General features: G+C 42.9%; 1 protein-coding gene across 1 annotated transcript in view; it reads left to right on the top strand.

Moving 5' to 3' along the window:
* Positions 1-21852, top strand: part of NOSTRIN (nitric oxide synthase trafficking) — a 57515-nt gene extending 35663 nt beyond the window's left edge. The window contains exons 8-16 of the mRNA XM_032355856.1: positions 2155-2280; positions 8602-8700; positions 8796-8921; positions 12889-12997; positions 13874-13962; positions 16717-16842; positions 17662-17776; positions 18898-18987; positions 21630-21852. Of these exons, the coding sequence (XP_032211747.1) occupies positions 2155-2280; positions 8602-8700; positions 8796-8921; positions 12889-12997; positions 13874-13962; positions 16717-16842; positions 17662-17776; positions 18898-18987; positions 21630-21736 (987 nt within the window). The 3' untranslated portion in view covers positions 21737-21852. The remainder of the gene's footprint in view (positions 1-2154; positions 2281-8601; positions 8701-8795; positions 8922-12888; positions 12998-13873; positions 13963-16716; positions 16843-17661; positions 17777-18897; positions 18988-21629) is intronic.
* Positions 21853-22372: the final 520 nt, after the last annotated feature.

Raw genomic sequence — 22372 nt, forward strand, 5'->3', positions numbered from 1 at the left:
TAAATTTGTTTAACGGAAACTTCTAGTTGATACAGCTAGATAGTGTTGGCTGGTGAATGTGAGCAGTCATCTCAAAAGTGACTTCCTTCTCGTTGCTGGGGGATGTGAGCATTCTCAGTAAGAATCTAAGGATGATGATTTAGCAAAGTATATCCAAGGCACACTTACAGCTTTTTCACAATACTGTTATCAGGTTAAAATTCACAAGCTCATGTTTCTACAGATAAATGCGGTTCATTACACTTGATATACAAAACCAGATGTGTCCTGTGTAAGTCATACATCAGAGCTGAGGGACAGCTGAATGGCTAGCATATCAATCAGAATAATTGAGTGGTGTTAATATTCACCACTTTGAATGAATGTTCTTCATTACTAAAACGTTAGTCAAAATGTCCTTAAGCCTAAAGAAGGTCATTTATAAGAGCCTTTGTCTCTGTCCCTGAAACTCCTAGATTGCTTAAGCCAGAGGGATCTTTGGTGCTCCTTGACCTGTGTGTTGAGGACCATTTGTATCAGAATCGCCCTGATGGTAGTGAACTTCAGATTTCCTAGTCCCATTCTAGAATGGCTGGATCAGTATTGCCACCTGTGGGACCCTGAAAATCTGCAATTTTTCAAGCACTCAGGTCCTTCCTAAACATATTCAAGTCGGAGAACCATTCATGTAATACAATTTCCTTTGTTCCCCAAGATTTGAAATTACTTGTCTGAATATTTTGGGAATCAATTTCAGGGGACCCTGGTGCAGAGCGTTTTGTTATCACTTTGATTTTCTAGAAGCCTTCACAATCAGAATGGCCAATTTTGGTGGCTGGCAGGAGGGGGCTGTTTGTGAACTACAGATCACTGGGGAGCAGCACGAGCGGAAAGCACCTGGCAAGCAAGCAGTCCACAGCTTGTAGTGGACGTTGGCCTGCGACTCAGGCTTTTCACAATGAGCCAGTTCTAAACTTCCGGGCTTGCACAATCTCTGCCTGTCCTCGAAAGAAATGCTGGGGCACAAGAGATGCCTGGGTGGCTCAGTCAGTTAAACGTCTGCCATCAGCTCAGGTCATGATCTCAGGGTCCTGGGATCAAGTCCCACATCGGCTCCCTGCTCAGCCAGGAATCTGCCTCTCCCTCTGCCTGCTGCTCCCCCTGCTTGTGCGCTCACTCTTTCTCTCTCTCTCTGTCTGACAAGTAAATAAATAAGACCTTAAGAAGAAAAAGAGGAAGAAGAAAAGAAATGCTGAGTCACAGAGGATTTACCAAATGAGAGTGTTGGGTCCATAGTCAAAGGAGTGAGACTGATACAAAGCGAAGGTCAAACAAAGCTTTATTTCGTGCCAAGCATCGATAATCAAACTGACCGGTCAGGACCGTCTTTTGCAAAGAGGTGACCCCTCCCAGTCTCACAGACTAACTTTTATAGAGTAAAGGCCATGTGGTTGAGCCTGGCCACACACAGGTGGCCAACTGAATTACAATTCACCCTGTAGTAGCTATTTGAACTAGCCTATCACTCTGGTCAGAATTGGCGCCTGAAAGGCAGGGCCCACATTCTTGGTGGTTAGGGAGGTGCTTTCCTGATTGGGTGTCTCTACCTGGCTTGACTCATCCTTGTATTCTGGGCTCTGTTACCTCCCCCTGACCTGACACGTCCTAGTATATGGGCTCTGTTATCAGGGGCTGGTCAGTCATACTTTACTGGTTTCCCAGACTTGTTTCTAAGGAAGTTCCTCTGGGGGGGCAGGGTCAATCTAAGTTTACTGCATAAACAACAAAATGGCTCTCTCTGGCTAAGCAGGCCCTTACAAGAGTCCAGGAATCATTAGTAGATGACAGTCGAGCTGCGCTTGCTTTCCCCCACCTGTCACTTGGCCTCCTCCTTGATTTGACCAACATGAACACGTCACGTCACACTGAAGGACCTCAGTTTCCTTATGTGAACAATAGAAGGAATCATATCGACAGACCCTTAAGTTTCCTTTCAGCTCTGATATGCCTTTTCTCTGAGAAAGAGCTTTGATTTTGTCATCTGTAGTTACTGCGGCTGACTTTAGCTGGGAGATGAGAACCAGATCGTTGGGTTGCATGTAATCCTTTACCTGGGGTTACCAAGGGCTTTGATAAATGTGTTAAGGAATATGTGGCCCTGACGTTTTCCTTTAGCTCCTCAGTAAACTGAAAAAATCGACGGAGAAGTTGGCAAAAGAAGATGAAAACTACTACCAAAAAAACCTGGCTGGCTGTGCTACCAGACTCAAGTGGGAAAACACACTGGAAAGTTGCTACCAGGTGAGTCCTGTGCTGGCATTTTTCTCTTCTTCCGTGGAGCATTGTGAGGCGTTGAAAAGGAAGGTCAGATCTACAGTTACAGGACCGGATGAGCTCTGTCCTTGGTGATGATCCTCACTCATACTGTGACATTAGGCAAACCACGTGACTTCCAATCATTTCTATTTCCCCATGGATCCATTAACCAGTGCTTATTTACTGAGGATCGGTGGCCAGCTTCTAACTCTCAGTGGACACAATAGCTCGCAGCTAACTTCAGAAAGTGCTGTCGAAGTGCAGTGTAAATTAAGGCTTGAGAACTTGGTGCTCAGAAGTGAGCTTTAGGCCTGAGAGCTGTTTATACACAATCACTTAATGGAGTTCTTTGTATGTGGGGCTTTGTGTTGGGCCCTGGAGCGATGATTAAAGAGAACCATCTAGCCTGGGAGGTGTAAGTTTAGCAGCAAAGATGTATAAGGAAAGTATTGTGGCAAATCATCTGATGAAACTTAAAAGGTATGAACAAGCAGATCACAAAAGAGAAAATCAAATCACTGATAGACATATGAAAAGATGCTCAATCATTTGGCAAAGATTAGAAAGTGACAACATCGTGTGTTGCCAAAGGAGAATTGCTGGGACACAAGAGTTCTTATACCTCTCCAGTGAGAATTACTTAATAGTATCTAGTAAAACTGAGATGTGCATGTAGTTACAGCACGGCGGTTCCCCTCCTAGGCATATATCTGGTATACACCTGTATACCAAGGGTGATGTGTAACAATGTTTACTGCAGAATTGTTTATAACTGTATGATGAGAAAAAATTGTGCAGAATCCTCATACCTATCAGTAGAGGAATTACTCTTAAAATGTGCTCTAATTTAGAAAGTAGACTAATATTTAGCAATAAATATTAATTAAAACTATATTTAAACACAAATTAGAGGCACCTGGGTGGCTCAGTTGGTTAAGTGTCTGCCTTTGGCTCAGGTCATGATCCCAGGATCCTAGGATCGAGTCCGCCTGCTTCTCCCTCTGCCTCTGCCCCTACCCTCCTCTCGAGCTTTCTCTCTAGCTCTCTCCCTCTCTCAAATAAATAAATAAAATCTTAAAACACACACACACACACACACACACGGGGCGCCTGGGTGGCTCAGTGGGTTAAAGCCTCTGCCTTTGGCTCAGGTCATGATCCCAGGGTCCTGGGATCGAGCCCCGCATCAGACTCTCTGCTCAGCAGGGAGCCTGCTTCCCCCTCTCTCTCCGCCTGCCTCTCTGCCTACTTGTGATCTCTGTCTGTCAAATAAATAAATAAAATCTTAAACACACACACACACGCACACACCAGTTAACCTCAAAAGCATGATGTTGAAGGAAAGAAACATGCTATTTATACACTGTGTATAAATTAAAGGATTTTAAAAAAAACCCATGCCCCAACCTACAGTGAGTTTTTATGTGTGTGTTTGTAGACTTACACATATAGACTGCATCTGTGTTGTGTGAGGGAGATGGTGGGAATTGAACTGAGCTGCCATGTACATTGACACAGCTTGTGGACAGCCTGGCAGAGGACAAAACAAACCCAGCCTCAAAAGTTACTCCCACTACGGTCTGTCTGAATAGCTTAGCTCTCTACTTTTTAAATCAACATAAATGTGACCCAGTGAAATAATGTTCAACTCTGAGCGCTAAGAACACGAATGTTTTGGTTTCTTTTTTCCCCACATTTTAAGTTTAAGAAAATGTTTAAAGCGAGATACAGTTGCAAAAATAGGCCATCAAGACGCACTTTGACTAAGCACAATGATGTGGGAACAATACAGGTGCTGCTAGGGACAGACACGGCCCCGAGGACGTTCACTGTGTTATGTTTTGCGTTCATCACAACATCATGAAGAGGTTGGCATTTCTTTCCCAATTTATAATGAAGGAGTGGAGACGTGAAGATACTCGCCCAAGATGGTGACAGGGTTCAACGTAGCAATCTGATGCCACGGGCTTGACCACTGCTCTCTGCTTCTGCACAGGCAAAATTCGAAGGGCCATATTTAATCTCTTGCTGTTCCACTTTCAAGGTAGGATAGATGCAGAGTTAGGGAGGAGCAGGGAAATTAAGGAGAGAAGAAAACTAGGCCAAAGAGTAGAGGAAATGAGGATAAACCCTTCTTTAATTTACGCCTTCAAACATAGGGTCCTGGTACTTTCCTTGCTTCTGCTCAATAGGTTTTAGATGAAGATGACAAGAAAGGGCCAAGGATTTAATTTTCAACTTTGTAATAAAGCTTGAAATCAGGTAACGTGATGCCCCCAGTTTCATTTTTGTTTTTCAACATTTCCTTAGCGATTCGGGGTCTCTTCTGATTCCATACAAATTTTAGGATTATTTGCTCCAGCTCTTTGAAGAATACCGGTGGAATTTTGATCGGAATGGCATTAAAAGTATAGATTGCTCTAGGCAGTATAGACATTTTAACAATGTTTATTCTCCCGATCCAAGAGCATGGAATGGTCTTCCATCTTTTTGTGTCTTCTTCAGTTTCTTTCATGAGTGTTCTGTAGTTCCTCGAATACAGATCCTTTACCTCTTTGGTTAGGTTTATTCCTAGGTATCTTATGGTTCTTGGTGCTATAGTAAATGGAATCGATTCTCTAATTTCCCATTCTGTATTTGTCCATCTGAAACCTGACTCTCCAACCTGGCCTCTGGTGTTGCCTCACCCTCTGGAACTTCTCAGTGGACCTGTGGCTTTTCCACAGAGGCTGGCTTCCTCGGAAGCCCTGTAAGATTATGGGAGAGAAATTGCTGTTCCCATTCCATCTTCCAGATGCCCTTCGAGGGTTAGGAGAAAAATACTTAACCTCTGGGTCTGCACTGTTCTCACCCCTCTACATCACAGGAATGGGGGATAATTATGGCTCCCACCTCGTACGGCTGCCAACATGTCTGATGTAGCCAACATCCAGCTGGCTTTCAAAATGTCTTAGGTATTGCTATTACCAGCTCCCTTCTCAGAGGCTCTTACCAGCTCTCCTTCCTTTTTCTCAGTTTTCTTTTTTCCTGTTAGGGTCCTCCTACACCTCTCCTCCTGACCCACTCCCTTTCACCAGCCCCAACGTTTATATGAAGACATCATAGAAATTATCTTTTTTGTTTATAAAGTCTCCCTGATGGTGACAAGATATACACTTATCTCTGTTTCAAAATATGACTTTGCAGGCAAACAAAAGCACAGACTTAACTATAGAGAACAAATTGGTGTTGCCAGAGGGGAGGTGAGTGGGGGTGGAGGGGCATGGATATAATAGCCAAAGGGGATTGAGGGGACATTGGTCTTGATGAGCACTGAGTAATATAGAGAATCACTGAGTCATAATATTGTATACCTTATTCTAGGATAACGCTGTATGTTAATTATACTTGAATTTTTAAAAAAATCTCTTTTAACTGGGCTTTAAAAATATTTAAAACTGGGTTTTTTTTTTTTTAATTAAAATCCAAGTCCCATGGAGAATCTGCTCAAAATGAGAATCTCTGTAAGGAAAAGAAAGATTTCCTTTCACCCTTGTTGTATCTTGGTTTATTGTTCCCACCATGCCAGAGGTCAATATCATGCCCCACCTTGCTTTCAGTTCTCCCACTTCCCTCTTACCTCAGCTCCCTTACAGCTGCCTTCTCCCTAGAGCCAGCTCAGCCCTGTAAACTCACTGGAGGCTACTTCTGCCAAGTCATCCTTGCCTGGCCCTACTTTTTTCTTCCCTTGGCTTGTATGCACTCCATCTGCACCACCAAGTCACTAACTCACATGTTACACTGTGTGTTCTAGATCTTCTGTTGTTCACAAACTGAGGAGAAGAATGTTACATTCATGAAGACACATAGCAAAAGTGGGCTGAACTGCATTAAAGGGGGATTTTATATAAGTGTGTGAGGTGGAAATGTGACAAGCATTGTTCAGTTTCCTTTTTCCCCTTCCTTCTCCCAGGACCATTCTTCTGTAGAAATGGGGTATAAGAATTCATTTAGACGTCCTATAATGTATCCTCTTAACCCTTCTTACTCTCCAAATTGGATTTACAAGTTCTTTCAGGAAGCCTTCATTGTGCTCGAGGCAGTGTACCAGACACTAAGAAATGTCAAGTTGCAAGTGAGGTTAGGAAGTAATAAAACCATTTCTACAAACCATATGTCAATTAGTCTTACTATTCATACTCATACCATGCTCAAGGTACATTACCTATCTTCCAAGAACAAAAAATTCATTTGGTAGAAATAATCTACAATTTATTTTGAAAAATAATAGCCATGCTACTAAGAATTACCAAGAGCCAAATATTTGTTTCCAACAGTAAGTACTCAAGGAATTCTTTTAGAGAGGCATTTGTATAAGTGTCAAGAGCATTAAAGACGTTCACCTTCTCAATAGTGTTCCTCATCTGAACCACAATAATCTGAGTGATTATTTTCATAGTTCCCCCAAGAGTGGTAGTGACTGTCTCTCTAGATGCGGGGGGGTGGGGGGGTGGGCAGGGACGGGGGGGGGGGGGGCAGTGGGAGCCTCATATAGCATACAATGGATGCCTCAAGACAGTAGGGCTTGGCTATCTCCCAGAACCCGTGGTGAAAAACACAATTTTCTTTCTATAAATTCATCTTGAGGAAATAGCTGAAAAACAAACCAATTTCTTTTCAAAATACATTAAAAGCAAAAGGGTGGAAACCATTCAAATGGCTAGCCTTAAGGGGATGACTAAATGAATCAACTACGCTGTATGCAGTCCCACACAGCGGACTCTATTAGATGGTGTTTCTGGAGACAAACAACAGGAGAAACCACTCTTGTACAATGTTAAGTGAAAAAAACGGGATACAAACTTGAATAATTTCCTAGGTAACTAGAAAAATAAAATTGTACATACACGCACACCTAGATGGACTGAAATACATCAAAATGCTAATGGGTTAGCTCTGGGTAGAGGAATCATAAATAATTTTGAAATTAGATTTTTTTTGTGGCCCCAGCTAGCGTGCTTGTTAGAATTCTGAGTCCTGATCGCCTGCCTAAATGGGATGAATCCGATGCTCTGAATGATATTAGGAAGGGGTCTAGGTGATGACTGAGCATGCTAAAATTGGAGAGTTCTTGCTCTGGAGAGGATCTGGTATTTCTTTGATCAGTTTTATTTAAGCAATTTAGATGAAAATTAAATCCTTCCAAACTCCTTGAGTAGTACCAACTGGAAGACCAGGACGACAGGACTGAGGAGAATGAATAAAGGATGTGAGTTAGCGTGGGGCTGGGCCCCAACCTGTCTCCAGATCTGCGCTTCCCTGCTAGCTCTGACCACACTCTCATATATGTGCTATTGTAAAAGCACAGGAGGACAGTTCGAGATCCTCCTGAGTATTTTGCTTCTCTACAGTCTTTTTTATACCAAAAGAATAAGATCATAGAGAGCAGTAATTTACTGAGATATGGATTTCACCTTTGCACGGTAGAGTATATCACTGCCTCTTTTCATGAGGAGACATAGATCATTTTAATGATTTCCCTGAAATGTAATTAAAATCTTTTAAACATTACCATCTCCACCAAGAGATACTGGTGATTCTAGTCTCAGTTTGATGCTTGGGGTTCAGCCTGTGTCAAAATAAGGAAACAGTGGCGCACCAGGTTACAAAGTGTTCCTAAAACCTGGCCTAAAATTTCATAATTTCGAAGTTGATCAGACTTCGGGGTTCTGCTCTTGTCAAATAGTCTGAATGTATTTTCAAGGTATGGATAAGGATTTTACTGGGCTTCCCATTCTTTCTCTAGAACTCACAGATGCTGGGATGCCTGGGTGGTTCAGTCAGTTAAACTTTTTGGCTCAGGTCGTGATCCCAGAGTCCTGGGATCGAGTCCCACATTGGCTCCTTGCTCAGCGGGGAACCTTCTGCCTGCCACTCCCCCTACCTTTGTTTCTCTCTGACAAATAAGTAAAATTTTAAAGTAAAAAAAAACAAAACAAAACTCACAGATGCTTTTCAAATGATCTCTTTTCTCCCTTTACTATATGAATGCCAATAAATGCACAACATCAGCCTATATACCTTTTGGGCCAAAACAGCCTGCAGAAACTATGTGAGTTAAACCAATCCTAAATGAGGATAAACAGGACACACACCAAATGACATTCCTGTACTGGGAACCTACCCCACGGTGGCCTGGAAATGACATCATGAAAAGGCATAAATTGACCGCTACCGCAGGCTTTCTTGGGGTGTCATTGCCTGGCTGGATGCCTTTAGCTTTGCACAGCAACTGGCTCATCTTCTGTCATTTTCCATCCTTTTCAGAGCATCCTGGAACTGGAGAAGGAAAGAATTAAGCTTTTATACAATAACTTGAACCAGTACACCCAACATATTTCTGTTTTTGGCCAAACCCTGACCACAGTGAGTAGTCAAGATTTCTCTGTTTCTGATGCACACGGCAAGAATCGGCAGCAAACATTGTTCAGCAACCTGATTCTGCTTTCTTGGCATTGCAGTGCCACACGCAAATTCACTGTGCCGTCAGCAAGATAGATGTGGAAAAAGATACCCAGGCTCTCATGGAAGAAACTGCAGTTTCATCCACAGAAAATAAGTCCGAGTTCCTATTAACCGATTACCTTGTAAGTATGGAAGGGAAGGAAGTTCCCTTGGTGGGGAACCTTGTTCATAGGCTGAGGAACGTATTTGGAAAACACTGGGCACGTTCGCCAAGGAAATATCTTGTTTTGTGTATGAAAATATTGATATTTTTCATAGTTGATATATATAAAACAAAACAAAAAAACGAGGATGTGGTTTACAAGCTGGGCAGTAGAAATATGTCTTTGATGTCCTCTGGAAGGGAAGAAAGTCAAATGGGATTCTAGACTGAATCTTTATGCTCGGTCTCTTAGAGTAATGCCAGGCAGACGTGTTTTAGGACCTAAAAATAATCACTGTATAGCCTGTCGGTTGTCTGTTGCTGCATAGCAATTACCCCCAAACTTAGCAGGTTAAAACAAGCATTTATTATCTCACAGTTTCTGTGGGCCAGGAATCCAAGTGTGACTTCCGTGGGTGACTCTGAGTCCCTCACAAGGCTGCCATCAAGGACTGCCAGGACTGCAGCCAGGCTAAGGCTCTCCTGGGAAATGACCTGCTTCTGAACTCACCCACATGGCAGATGGCAGGCCTCTGGTGCCCCCCACCTGGTGGCTGCAGATACCAGCTCCTTGCCATGTGGGTTCTCTCCACCTGTGGGGCATTCACAAGAGGCCAGCCTGCTTCGCCTAGAAGCTAGTGACCCAAAAGAGACAGAACTAGAGTGTCCAAGAAGGACATAAGCTAATCTCAGAGGTGACATCTCTTCTTATTCTATTTGTCAGAAACAAGTCGATAAGTGCAGCCCAATAGTACAAGGGCAAGTCAGTAAGTGTGCGTGGAGGGGATTGAACAAGGGTAGGACTCCTGGAAGGTGGGGATCATGGTCAACACTCTTCACGGTCCTTGCCTTTGAAAACTTCACACCATATTACGGAAGCCTATTTTGAGGGCATTTGGGTGATTCTGTTATTATATGAAACTTACTAAAAACTGATCAGTGGGCCTGGTCAGAGCCACAGGCATCTCACTTCTTTGTTATCTGGGCGGAAATTCTTTGTCTTCTTGGGTCACACCTCAAGGATTTTGTCCTCCACTCCCCTCTTGTTAGTCTTAATTGTACTGTTCTAGGAACTGATCATTAATTACCACCAGCAGCAGGAAGAACTCCTCTGCTGTATTTCTTCCAGACTTTCAAGGTCCAGATCGAGAAGGGTCATTTCCACCATATGGAGAACTAGCCTACTGGTCATGGCCTCCTATAGGCTTAAAAGTGCAGCTGAATCCAACATCCCAGGAGTCCTGTTCAGGGAACAAGAGGTGAAGGAGGAGGGAAGGCAGTTAGGTTAGGCACGACAGTGGCTCTGACCAGCTCCCCCCCACCCCAAACAGCTGTAAGTGGCCACCCATTTTTTGAGTTAAATCTTTTTTTTTTTTTCCTACCCTGGAAAAAATTAAGTTAATTAGCAATAGCAATGTCTGTTCCAACCAGAAACAAATGTAGCGATGGGAATAGAAAGGAAGTTAAAAGCGCTCTTCTAGCACCTGGATAGCTCAGTCGGTAGAGCATGAGACTCTTAAAAGCGCTCTTTTTTTCCTCCCCCTCTTGCCAATAGTGTAGGCAACCCCTGAGATGGGAAAATGTACAATAAAATACATGAGTCATTTTCTTATAAAAATGCCCCTATTGACTAAGCTGTCAGTAAAATAGGGATCATTCTTCTTAAAAATGTGTTTAGGCTTCTAGCGAGATGCAGGGAGGCAACCATGACAGTTTATCCATAACTGACATGCCCATGGGAATATTTGGTTTCTATGGAATGTCAGTGCACCAGAGCTAGTGACTATATATCTCTTGTCTAAGAGAATGGACTGTATCTCCAAATGGGTAAATGGGATTTCCTTGTTATCCTCAAAGTAAAACATGCCCAGAATCTGCTTTTATAGACATTGGCAATAAGCCTAGACTGGTTTATATCTAGTTGCCAAGAAATGTACAGGGACTAAGGTAAGACAGGAGAACAGTCCAAGTGCAGATATGGGGATGACCAGTGTGAAAATACTCATAAGGTTATTATAAAGGCCGTGCTCAGAAGGTTGCATCTGAAGTTTCAAGTTCCACCTTCAATATTGATCTTTCAAAAGTCTTTGGAAGAGAAGGACAAATTCAAGAAAGTTCAAGGATAGCAGTATACTCTCTCCTTGAGCTGTGCCAGCAGCGATCCACTTCTGGAAATATACTTGTAAACTACAGGCATCCCCAACAACCCAAATGAAGTCTTGGCCTGCCGGGGAGCTGGAGCCAGAGCCAGAGTATAATGTGCATTTCTCCAGCGAGGAGGGCCTGATGGGTGGAGTTAGGCACCCTGGTTTGGGGGCTGTTGGGCCGCAGGGTGAGGTGGCGGTGGGGCGGGGTGGGCATTCACAGGAGCAGATGGGAAGGAACACTGGGATTCAGAGATCCTGGGTTTCAAACTGTTCCGTTTGTGTCTTTCTTTATTTCTCTGTCAGAGGGAAAATAAGACCAATCTCACAGGGTTGTTGCAAGGATCACATGTAATAATGATACCTACTTTTATAATATACCATTCACAATATGTAAATAAAATGTCTGTCTCTACCTTATTATTCCTATAAAGGCTATTCTCTGTGTTATAAATCCTCAAGCTTTGTGACAGTCTATCTAAAGCTAATCTTTCCACCAACAGTCAGGATGCTCATTTTTCTCCTTCTGTATCAGCAAAGTCCTGACTCCTCTACTTCTGTCTAAGGATGTTAGTGTCCCCTCAGTCTCTACGGGGTCCTGTCCATCTGCTACCCTCCACTTCAGCCACGTCTCCAACCGTCCCTGATGTCTTCATTTTTTTTTCATTCAACCCTTGAAATAATAGATGTGAAAGCTCAAATATTGGTAACAGTTTCTCACATTTTATATGACAAAATGCCTTCTTCAGCCCATAAATCTGGCCTAAACTGCCAAGACTACTTTTCCTTCCACTGTGTTTGCTCAAGCAACTGGTCTGTGTATTGTTCCTGATATATCTCCCGCAGCCTCCTCCTGCCCTTTCTTTGTGCCATTTCTCCTGCCCCGAGTACCCTTTGCCCTCCTTCCCCTTGACTGAGAAATCCTGATCTTCTTAGCCTCCTTGAAACTTTCATGTCCTGGCGCTCGTTGAATCACGCATTCCTGTCTGCACCACTCATGAGCGAATGTGGCCTTGAATTGCTAGGTCTCTTAGTGTTATGCTTCAAGGCCTGACTGAATCATAGACCCATCTGGGAAGAGTTCATACATCCCCAGTAGCTCATAAATCCCCAGTAGCCAGCCAGTACAGAGCAGAGCACAACAAACACCGGTTCCACTCCTGACAATGTCCGGGCTCCCAGCAAACGCATCATGCGACATTTGGACCTTGAAAGAACTCTAACTTGAATCAAGTTAGATGAATCAAGATTAATAGGAAGCAGGTGCCTGGGTGGCTCAGTCAGTTAAGTGTCTGTGTTTGACTCAGGTCACGATCCCGGGGTCTGGGATCGAGTCCTGCATCGGGCCCCCTGCTCAGTGGGGAGTCTGCTTCTCCCTCTCCCTCTGCTCCTCTCCCCACTCGTGCTGTCTTCTCTCTCTTTCTCTCAAATAAATAAATAAAATCTCTTTTAGAAAGAAAGATTAACTGGGAGCCGTAAAGTATCCAACAAATAGATTTACTTACCAAGAAACTATGAAATAACTATAGTAAGGCTCTTTCTCCAACGGTAATGTGTTCTATTATAGAAAGTGCTCAGCTGTGTACATACAAGGTGTGGATGAAGAAGTTTTCTTATTAAGCAGGTCGAGAACAGATGGAACAATCTAGAAAACCAAAAGTTATCCTGACTTTATTTTTTTTACTCGTTTTCTTCTGTCAAGTTAATATTAAATACATTGTCAGTGAAATTCTCAGGGCAACTGGGAGTAGCAAACCTTACTTTTTCTCCTTCAATTGTTAAGCATCTTTTTTTTCCCTAAAGGAAGAAGATCTTAACAGTGCAATGAATAAAGAGCGACAAGAGTCTTCATTAAAATCAAAACTGTTGAGACTGCAAAAAGATATTGAAAAAGCCTCAAGAGACCAGGAAGGTGTGTAATTAGATCTGTGAATGGCCCGATCAGGGAAAGTGTTCTTTCTACTCAGGGGTTTCATTCAGAGGTAGGGCGAGTCCACCTTTGCTAACTGGGGCAGGGATCACCTCATTTAAAGATTCATATGTCAGACCTAATTTGTGTGAATCAAGAAAAATGGGAAAGAAGACAGGAGAGCACAAACAGATTGAAAATGACATTTGGGTCTATTTAAGAGCGCTATCCAAGCACTGTGTCTCCAGAAATAATAGCATTTTGCCGTGTTTCTGAAATTGGCTGGAATGAGGGACAGCTTGCTTGGTTTAAAACACGGTAAACCTCCTTGAGCACACGGGTTTAGTTTCCTTGTTTATTTCTTTGTAAACGATCCTTCTGAATGAGTTAGGGATGTCAGAATGGGAAGCAGCTCTAAAGCGATGCGGGTAATAAAAACAGCCCCGCGCTCATGATTCTGGTGTGTGGACCTCATTTGATGTGGACCAGAACAACACACTGAAATGTAATCCCTGAATCCCTGAATCCAAGAGGGTGAAAAGTTAGAAACTACCACAGTGAGGGAGAGCCCAACACTGCGATAGTTTTGGGAACCGACCACGCACCGGGTCCCCAAGGAGGATTCACCAAGCTCATCTTGCAAAATAACAATCAAGATTCTTTTTAAACACCAGAATTTCTCAACTTTCATTAAATGAGGGTACAGACCACCCATTCAGTCAAAGTTAGTCACAGCTACAAAGAGAAAGAGCCTCGGCCGCTGGGAAATCGTCCTGGTGTCACTTCTGGGCTCAGGCTCCCCCTGCACGTGCCCCTGTCAGCTGTGTCCCCCCAGGACAGGAAGGACAGCAGTGACTGAGGGGACGGTTTCATTGTCAGGCCTGGAACGCATGCTGAAATCCTACTCCAGGGACGCCGCCTTCTCAGACCCAGAGAGCCAAAAAATCACAGCAGCCTTGATGGATGAGGTAACTATTTGCAGCATCCACTTTCCTAGATTTAATGATGAAAGAGTTATTTTTAGAATGCTTGTTTTCTGGGTCCGGTTGACCTCTGCTTGCCTTTCTTTTCTCATGACATAGAACAATCTAGTCAGGGAGTCTCCTTGACAAGCCGTTTGAGGGATCTGGAAAAATTCAACTACTTAGACATGTTTGCTTTAGTGTCCTTCCAGGAAACCAATTGTGCCTAAAATAGAATTCCCCAAAATAGAATAATTCCATCAAGGTCTGGAAACCAGGTGTACATTAACCCCGTTAAGAGAAGTGATTAAAAACACAGGGTCTGCATCCAAAAAGGCCTGTATTTGGATCTCGCTCTGCCCTTTCCAGGGACTTGGGACAACTTTACTTTTCTCGGTACCGACCTCAAAGGGTTATTGTGAAGATAAAGTGTGAGCTAGAAAGTGCCAGCACCGTGCACAGAGGAGAGCTGAAATCCTGGTAACTACAAAGAGTTCATTTCCTACTTACCGGTCAGCTAACATCAGGAGCTTCTGAAAATAACCGGAGAACGGAAAGCTTGGCCACAGAGAAGGAAGAGGGGAGTCTGGAGTGTGCAACAAAAACTTCTGAGGAAAAGGGAAAAAAAGTTTAGAGACTGAGGTGGTTTTGAGGGAAGGGGAGGTACTGTCAGGAGAGGGCAGGGAGAGGCATCTCTGGGCCTTTTTGCTGAGGGCCTGGCCCACAGCAGCTCCTGGGTGTTTGTGGGGGGTCATGGGCAATGCCCATGGGCCGCTTCAGAGGCACCCACAGTGAAAGGGAGGCCAGCAATGGCCTGTGGATTTTATGTAGGAGTGAAAATGAACAGATACTATGAGCTATGTGTGCTAGATACAGGTTTTCTGCTGTGACGAGAGAAAGTTGACTGGGATTCGTCTGAGAAAAACTCAGAAAGAGATACAAAATCTTTAGCCATGTTTTGAAGGAAACAGGCAGCTGGCACGTTGTACGTAGTCTGACTGACTCTTGTGAAAGCCAGGTACCTCATCCCTCTGTTCAAACAGGCAGTTTCGGTCGTTCTCTGGGGAAAGGAGACAGATACAGCCAGGTACAGTTGAATCTGTTTTTTAGCAGAGGCTTCCTTTAGTGGGGGAGCTGTTGTAAAAACAGGCCTCACGCTCTCAGAGAAGAGAAAGGCCCTGAATTCTGTTCACTTGGGAGCAGAGGTCTAACACACTTGCTGGGACACATGGCTGCGGGTCCTATGAAAATAGAAAGCAGTCCATAGGACATTTTCTGTGACAGTGCGAAATGTTTGGTTTACGAATTCTATGCAAACGCTGTTTACCGAAATAGAGTCCTATGGAGCATTTTGGGATGGTCTGAAGTTGTAAGTTTATTTCTTTGGTGGTTCTTGCATAGAATTTTGTTGTCATCCTACCAGCCTAGGACATGCCCTGGGATATCTGGGTGCACGTTGGCCTGATTCACACAGCGGAGGGTGCAAGGTTGGAGAGGGTCCGCCTCCTGAATTCACGGTGTTTATGACGGAGCCAGTACAAACCTTCAAGTATTTGGATGCCAAATACCTTTGTAACTTGGTTACACACCGCTGCATTGGGTGGAGGAAGACTGGGGATATTGGTAGACTTTGTGTTCCCCTGGCAAGGTTTCTTACAGGAGGAAGCTATTTCATTTAAATTCTTCCCAATTCATTATCTCTTGGTCCTTCAAGTGCCATATTTGAAGCAAGAATGTTGGCAAGGCATGTTCTATGAAAAATTTTTGCAGAAATTGAATGTAGAGTAGACATTGCCCTCAGAGGTGGGAAGGAGCACTGCAGGCAGAAGGAAGGAGACTTGCCCTGTGATGTTCTCAGACGCAGACTAGGTCTAATGGTAGAAGGTATGTGATGGGTTTCGATTTCACCTTAGGTTAGCCTCCCCCACAATGCAGTGGGTCATTCCCCACCGGTCAGAAGCGTTCAGTCCATGGTTGTGGTCCCCTGGCAAGGAATGCAGGGTTAGGAATCCCCATGCTGGAGGTGTGGAAAAGGGAGGAAATGACAGTGAGGAAGAGATGGGATACGCGGGCTCCTTCCATTGTTTAGTTTCCAGTTATCCTGACTGAACACAGCTTGACCGAGAAGCTATTATGAAGTTTCTAGTTCAAGGTCAAATGGAGAACTTGGAGTGTATCTTTAGCTTCACTTATTTTTATACCCAAATAGTCCAAATATTGTTTCCAGTTTCCAGAAATGTTACCGTAAACGTTTTGGGTAATATAAGACCTCACCTCTGTAAGAAAAACAGTAACAGCAGCAGCAACAACAAAACCCACTTCACACCATTTTAGTTGGATCCGATCTGATGCAAGTTCAGTTCTGCTCACAGTACCGAGCACTACGTTCAACGGCCTTTCTTCAAAGCCCTCCAAAGTTCTGCCTTCTGCAGTCAACACTTATTCCCTTTCTCACTCCTCAACAGTAAATTGAGTAAAGCTGTCTGTTGGCACAGAACCCTCATCTGTCTAGCTTTCCAGTTTATCCTGTTCATAAGAGTCCAGAATAAGGTGCACTCAACAACCACGGGTTTCCTTTGAAGTGCTTAAAGGTCCACTTTTTGCTCTCTTTAGCATTTTCTGGGCCTATCTGCATGAGTTGAACGTGTACTTTTCTAGACCTCTCTGTCGTCTTGGGAGTTTTCCTGACATCCCTCTATCCACGCAGCTGTGCCTCACTTTCTAGAAATTTACTCACATGTCCAAATGATATGTCCACAGACCAATTTGAAACTAGACCTTTTGCAAGCAAATGCCTACAAACTGTCATCGGTGTTAGCAGAACTTGAGCAAAGACCTCAACCCAGCCATCCCTGTAGTAACGCCATCTTCAGGTGGAAAGAAAAGGTAAAAACTTAAGAGATGGATTGTAATTTCCTGACGGGGCTTGCTGTATGGAGTGGCTTCAAGTAGTACTAGGGAGGAAAAGGCTATTATGAATTCTATATGGCATAGATCTTAAATCCCAATTGTGGAATTTTAAGATAAATTTATTTTTATTCCTTTTAGTGCAGTAACAAGAGCTCATCACAAACGAGTACTTCCTTTGCAGACTAAATATGAGGAGCTAATAACACTTTGGATTCCTTCTTCTTCCTCCTCATATCTTAACTTTATTCTCTGAACAGGCTTTTAGAGTAAAATTTCATATGGACCTAAATTCTGAGATAGAGGAATGATGGTGAGCGCGTGAAGGCACAGGAGTCGCTCCTCCTTGAAGCTGTTTTCCATTTCCTGTCAGAAGGGGGAGCTGTAACTATCTTGTGATAAAGGGCTTGTCTTTCTCTGAGACTCAGGACTCCAAATTGGTCTCAATCACTTAGAGTCCTGGCAATTTCACTTGCGTTAAAGCCGATTAAAGTTGAATATGAGGAAGTAAAGCTCTGAATGTTATTCTTTCACCTGGAGCTGCAGGTCAGAATTGGAAACACAGGCTATAAAACGCTGAAATGGTCTAATTCTGAAAATACTATGGCTTCAGAAACAATTAAGGTTTATAGAAGAGTTTAGATAAAGTATTGAATAACTTATTTATACTCTCCTTCCCAAAATTCAAAGACAAATTCCCGAGGTAAAAAACTGTGGAGGAGTTAAACTTGTCAAAAATATTTTAGATGAATGTGTTGTTAAAATGACTTTTTTTTTTTTTTTTTACTATCTAAACAGCAACAGACACATAGTTATGTAAAAATATCTCGGCCTTTTCTTATGAAGAGATTAGAGAATGTTGTGAGCAGGACATGTCCTGGTGGGCAGAGAATCCCAATTTCCTCATCTACAGGTAATCCCATGCCCACAATAATTTGGGCTTAGGTTCTGTTGGTAAAGCACATTGTGACATTTACATTTTATTTTCAGGGTCACATGGGCATATATCAGCACAGATAAAGAATGCATTTCAGTTAGGACGGATTGATTTGTTAGCATTTGTAGCTCTCTGTGCAGATGTAATCCAAAAATGTGGGAAGGAGTCAAAAAGCGGAGGGTTGGGGGAAAAAATGTATGCCATAAGAAAGGTCCCTTAGATGACTGGCATCCATGTTATTCAGTCTGCAATTTGCTGTCCATACATTCACCCTGAACCATTGTGAGAAACTCTGTCTCCACAGTCTCCTCCAAAGGTCCATAAAAATCCTCTGTGAGAAACATGGTGATCCCAAGACCTACCTCCTCCCTTTATTCAGCTCCTGACCTTAGCTATTTGCTAGCCCACACCCCCCACCTTTCACCTTTCAACACTCACACACACAAACTCGAACACATTCTCTCTCTCTCTCTCTCTCACACACACACACACATTCACACACACCCACACACGTCATTGTCCCCTCGTTTAACTATAGTTTCCAAACTCAATTCTCGAGTTTCTTGATGAGAAGTTGGCAAAAAAATTCCAGGAAAACCCAGGATGTAATGGTTCACGTGGTATAATAAAGACTTCCCATCACTTTAATTTAATACATAATACCAATATTATTTAATTATAAATAATTACTAATTTTATTATTAATAATATTAATTGGTAATTTTATTATGATATAGTAATATTTAATACATACTACCATATGTATTAGCTAACTGATGTTGGTAAAGAAGTTTATGTGGGGAAAACAATTTTAAATTATCATCTTTATTATTTTTTTCTCCAGACTTATTGTGTTCTAAATTATCATACAGCTTTTGATTATATCATATACCTAGTCCGTACACATAGTAGTGTGTCATAAATGGTTACTCTACCAAGGAATGAATAGTATGTGAAATTATAAACTTTCCTCTTGAGAAAATGTCAGCAGATTTCGGCTCTGCACCACACCATTCAACCACTCAAGAGCTTCCCATTCTGTTCCCATCTTGCCTACCGACACAGCATTAGTAATTATAACTGAATTCAACTTTCAGCCTCTGGTGTGGCCCAGCTCGGCAGTGGTCTTTGCAAGGCTTTATATTCTTTTCAAGCCAGACAAGATGATGAATTAAATTTGGAAAAAGGTAAGAATCATTTTCAAATAGTTTGTCTTCCCATGGTGAGATCTTTTACTTGAATAAAACTCCTATATTGTTTCAACAGCCTTACAAGTTACTACAACATCAAATCAACTCAGGATTATAATCACCCTTTTTGAAAAATAAAGATAAGGCACACCAGAAATAAAAGTCACATAATGAAAATAGCTAATATTTAGTCTGCGTTTACTCAGTGCTAGAAATCGCTGTAAGCACATTGTCCCATTTAATGTTCATAATAGCCCTTTGAGGTAGGTATTATTGTTTATTCCCATTTTCTTTTAAGAGACTGAGGCATGGAAAGGTTAAGTACTTTGGCTAAAGTTACAGGAAGTGATAGCACAGGCTTTGAACTCAGAAACCCAGAGTCACGCTTCTTATCACAGCCCTAACGGAGTAGAGTGTCAGTAATGGAAAGTTATTGCAAAGGTAGCCCCACCTTTTTCTTTTCAAAAAGGTAAACACACAGGAATGTGAAATGATTTCCTCTCATGGCTTAGGGTAAGCGTGAGTTCTAGAAGCCGGGTCAGAGAACTTCTAGCTTAATGTTTCTCCCACTTACCTCTCAGAAAAGTGGTTTATGGCCAATCTAGGAAATGACCCCCTTCTCTCTGTCACAGATTTTTGTTGAACATGGAAAGGTGTGCTGTCATGGGTTACCCTCAACATTAAATAAGAAAAAGTCACTAGCCTCAACTTTCTTTCTTTTTTTAAAAAATACTTTTATTTATTTATTTGACAGAGAGATGACAAGTAGGCAGAGAGGCAGGCAGAGAGAGGGGGGAAGCAGTCTCCCTGCTGAGCAGAAAGCCCGATGTGGGGTTCGATCCCGGGACCCCAAGATCACGACCTGAGCAGAAGGCAGAGGCTTTAACCCCAAGATCACGACCTGAGCAGAAGGCAGAGGCTTTAACCCACTGAGCCACCCAGACGCCCCTACCCTCCATTTTCTTTGTGTGTCCAATTAGCAACCATATTTGGATGTTAAAGCTAAGGCAGAGATCTGGAAATGAAAAGGTGAGTGAGAAAGAGTTGTGTTGTAGTAGAGTTTTTTACCTACAAGCAGAAAATGGCACCCAAAACCAACAGGAAGTCATGATGGATTTTGCAGTCACACAACAGGGATACCATGTACTTGCTATTGGTTAATGGGTGCTTCCTTTTCAGATTGCCAGCCAGATTTCTTCCAGGAACTACTTTTCCTTCTAGGTCAGAAATTTTAAAAAGATAAGAAAAAGGAAATAAAGAGTAGGCCCTCTCCTCCCTTCATCTTAAACCAACACCGCCTTTATTTAAAAGTTGAAAGTGTTCTGGAAGTCACTTTGTTCCTCATCATGTCATCCTAGGGTTACCTACAGCAGTAGGAAATGCTGTATTCCCACTTCCTGTGTGAATAAAAAACACATTTCCCAGATGCCACCTAGACTCCAGGGCTTCGGTCTGAGTTACATAGTCAAACAATAAATTGATTCTCTTCTTTGCCTTCAGTTCTGTTGGCAGCAAAGTCTACTTATATTTTGTATCATAAGTGGGTTCCTTAAGTAAACAAAACCATTGGAGGCTTGGGGAAACTGGCAACAAAATTTTAAATTATTTGTTTGAATTTCTGTTAGCAGACTGTGTCGGTATGTTGACCGGAGATCTGCTGGCCTGACAGAACTCAGTGGAGGTAGAACTTAGGCAGAGAATGATCTCCTATAAGAAAAGTGATTTATGAGTGAGCTGGGAAGGAAGGGGGTGGACAGTCCTTTGCCTAAGAAAGAAAATAACTGGGGAGGAGAATGAATGAAAGATAGACTGAAAAGTTACCTCAAAAGGATGCTCAAGGTAAAGGAGCTCTTAGATCCTGAGGGAAGATGATGTTTCAGCTTTGATGTATAGTCAGCAGCCAGAGAGGAAGGACTTTCTCCCAAGAGAGGGTCTTAGCCAGAGGATTTGAGGCACCAGGTTAAGCTTTAGGGTTTCTAAGATCAGAATAGTGTTTTTTTAAAAGAAAGAGAATTAGAGAAGGGCCATGTGCTTCTTAGCAATTTATGTATTTGATTCATTGCTTTAAAACGTATTGTCTTCAAATTGATATTTTATTAAAGTAATCTACATTGCTGAATGAAGGGGTGTCATGTTTCTGTGCAAAGCTGTGAGTTGAACTTTGGACTATAAAGCTGGCTCATGTAGTGGAGAGAAGCTCTCGCGATCTAAAGAAAAGTCTGGTAGCTGAGACAAACCTTATAGTCACCATACCAGACTCTCTCAGTCACCAACATGAGAAACCCTTAAAACACAGACACGGAGAAAGAGTTTGATGACAGGCCATAGGATATATCCAGAGTAAGCCATCCAGCACACGAAGGATGTAGGACCCAACGTGATTCTATTCTTAATGAAACTATCTTACGGCATAATTTGGTTGTCCATTACCTTATTCTTTTTTAATATTCTCTGCATTATGCCTACTTCATACAGAGGTGTTCAATAAATTTTGCTTCATCTGAATCACGTACAGAAAATGATGCTCCCAAGTAACTTCTTGAAAGCAGAATCTCCTTCCAATGGTCTTACCCACTGGGTCTGGGCATGTACTTAAATGGCAGAGCACCCTTTGTCTAACTAAATGTGCATTTTCACAGGCGACATTGTGACTATATACAGGAAACAAGAAGAAGGATGGTGGTTTGGTTCTCTGAATGGAAAAAAGGGCCATTTTCCTGCCGCTTACGTGGAGGAGCTCCCTTGAAACACTGGGAACCCCGCTACGCAGGCATAAGACAAGATTCTGAACACACTGCCTTCCTCTGTCAGCCGTCCAGGGCCGTGCAAATAAAGACAAATGTTGTCATCTTTACAAATGGAGAACGGAGTCCTACCTGTGTGTCACCACACGTTGTACTCTTGCTTATTTGCTTGAAACAGAGTCAGAAGATGGAGAGCAGAGGGAGGCAGGAAGGAGCTTGGCAGCAACTAGAGTTTTCAAATCCCCAGAGACCCTAGAGATGCCCCAACACAGGGAGAGAGACGGAGCTCAGATGGTTCAGCCACTTGCCTGAACTCACGCAGTTTTCTGGTAGCACCACAAAGATTAGGACTCAGGTGTCCTTTTTGTCTGGGTTATGTGGCAACAGGCCAGAGTAAGCCTGTGGAGGAGTCAGGCAGGGGTTGGGGGGCAAGGAAGAGCAGATTAAGAAGGAGATGAAGAGCTCGGCAGAGCCTGGCAGGTCAGACCCCTGGGAGGGAGACCCAGGTTAGGAGAGGGTAGAATAAAGAGTTGGGAGCTGAGGCCAAGAGGGAGGGTGCTAGAGAAGAGAGGTCTGGCTCCTAGGCAGAGGAAGTCAGTGTAGACAGAATGGAGTTCCATCCTCAGCCAGTAAGCTTC

This window comes from Mustela erminea, chromosome 8, assembly GCF_009829155.1.
Source record: "Mustela erminea isolate mMusErm1 chromosome 8, mMusErm1.Pri, whole genome shotgun sequence".
Lineage (NCBI taxonomy): Eukaryota > Metazoa > Chordata > Mammalia > Carnivora > Mustelidae > Mustela > Mustela erminea.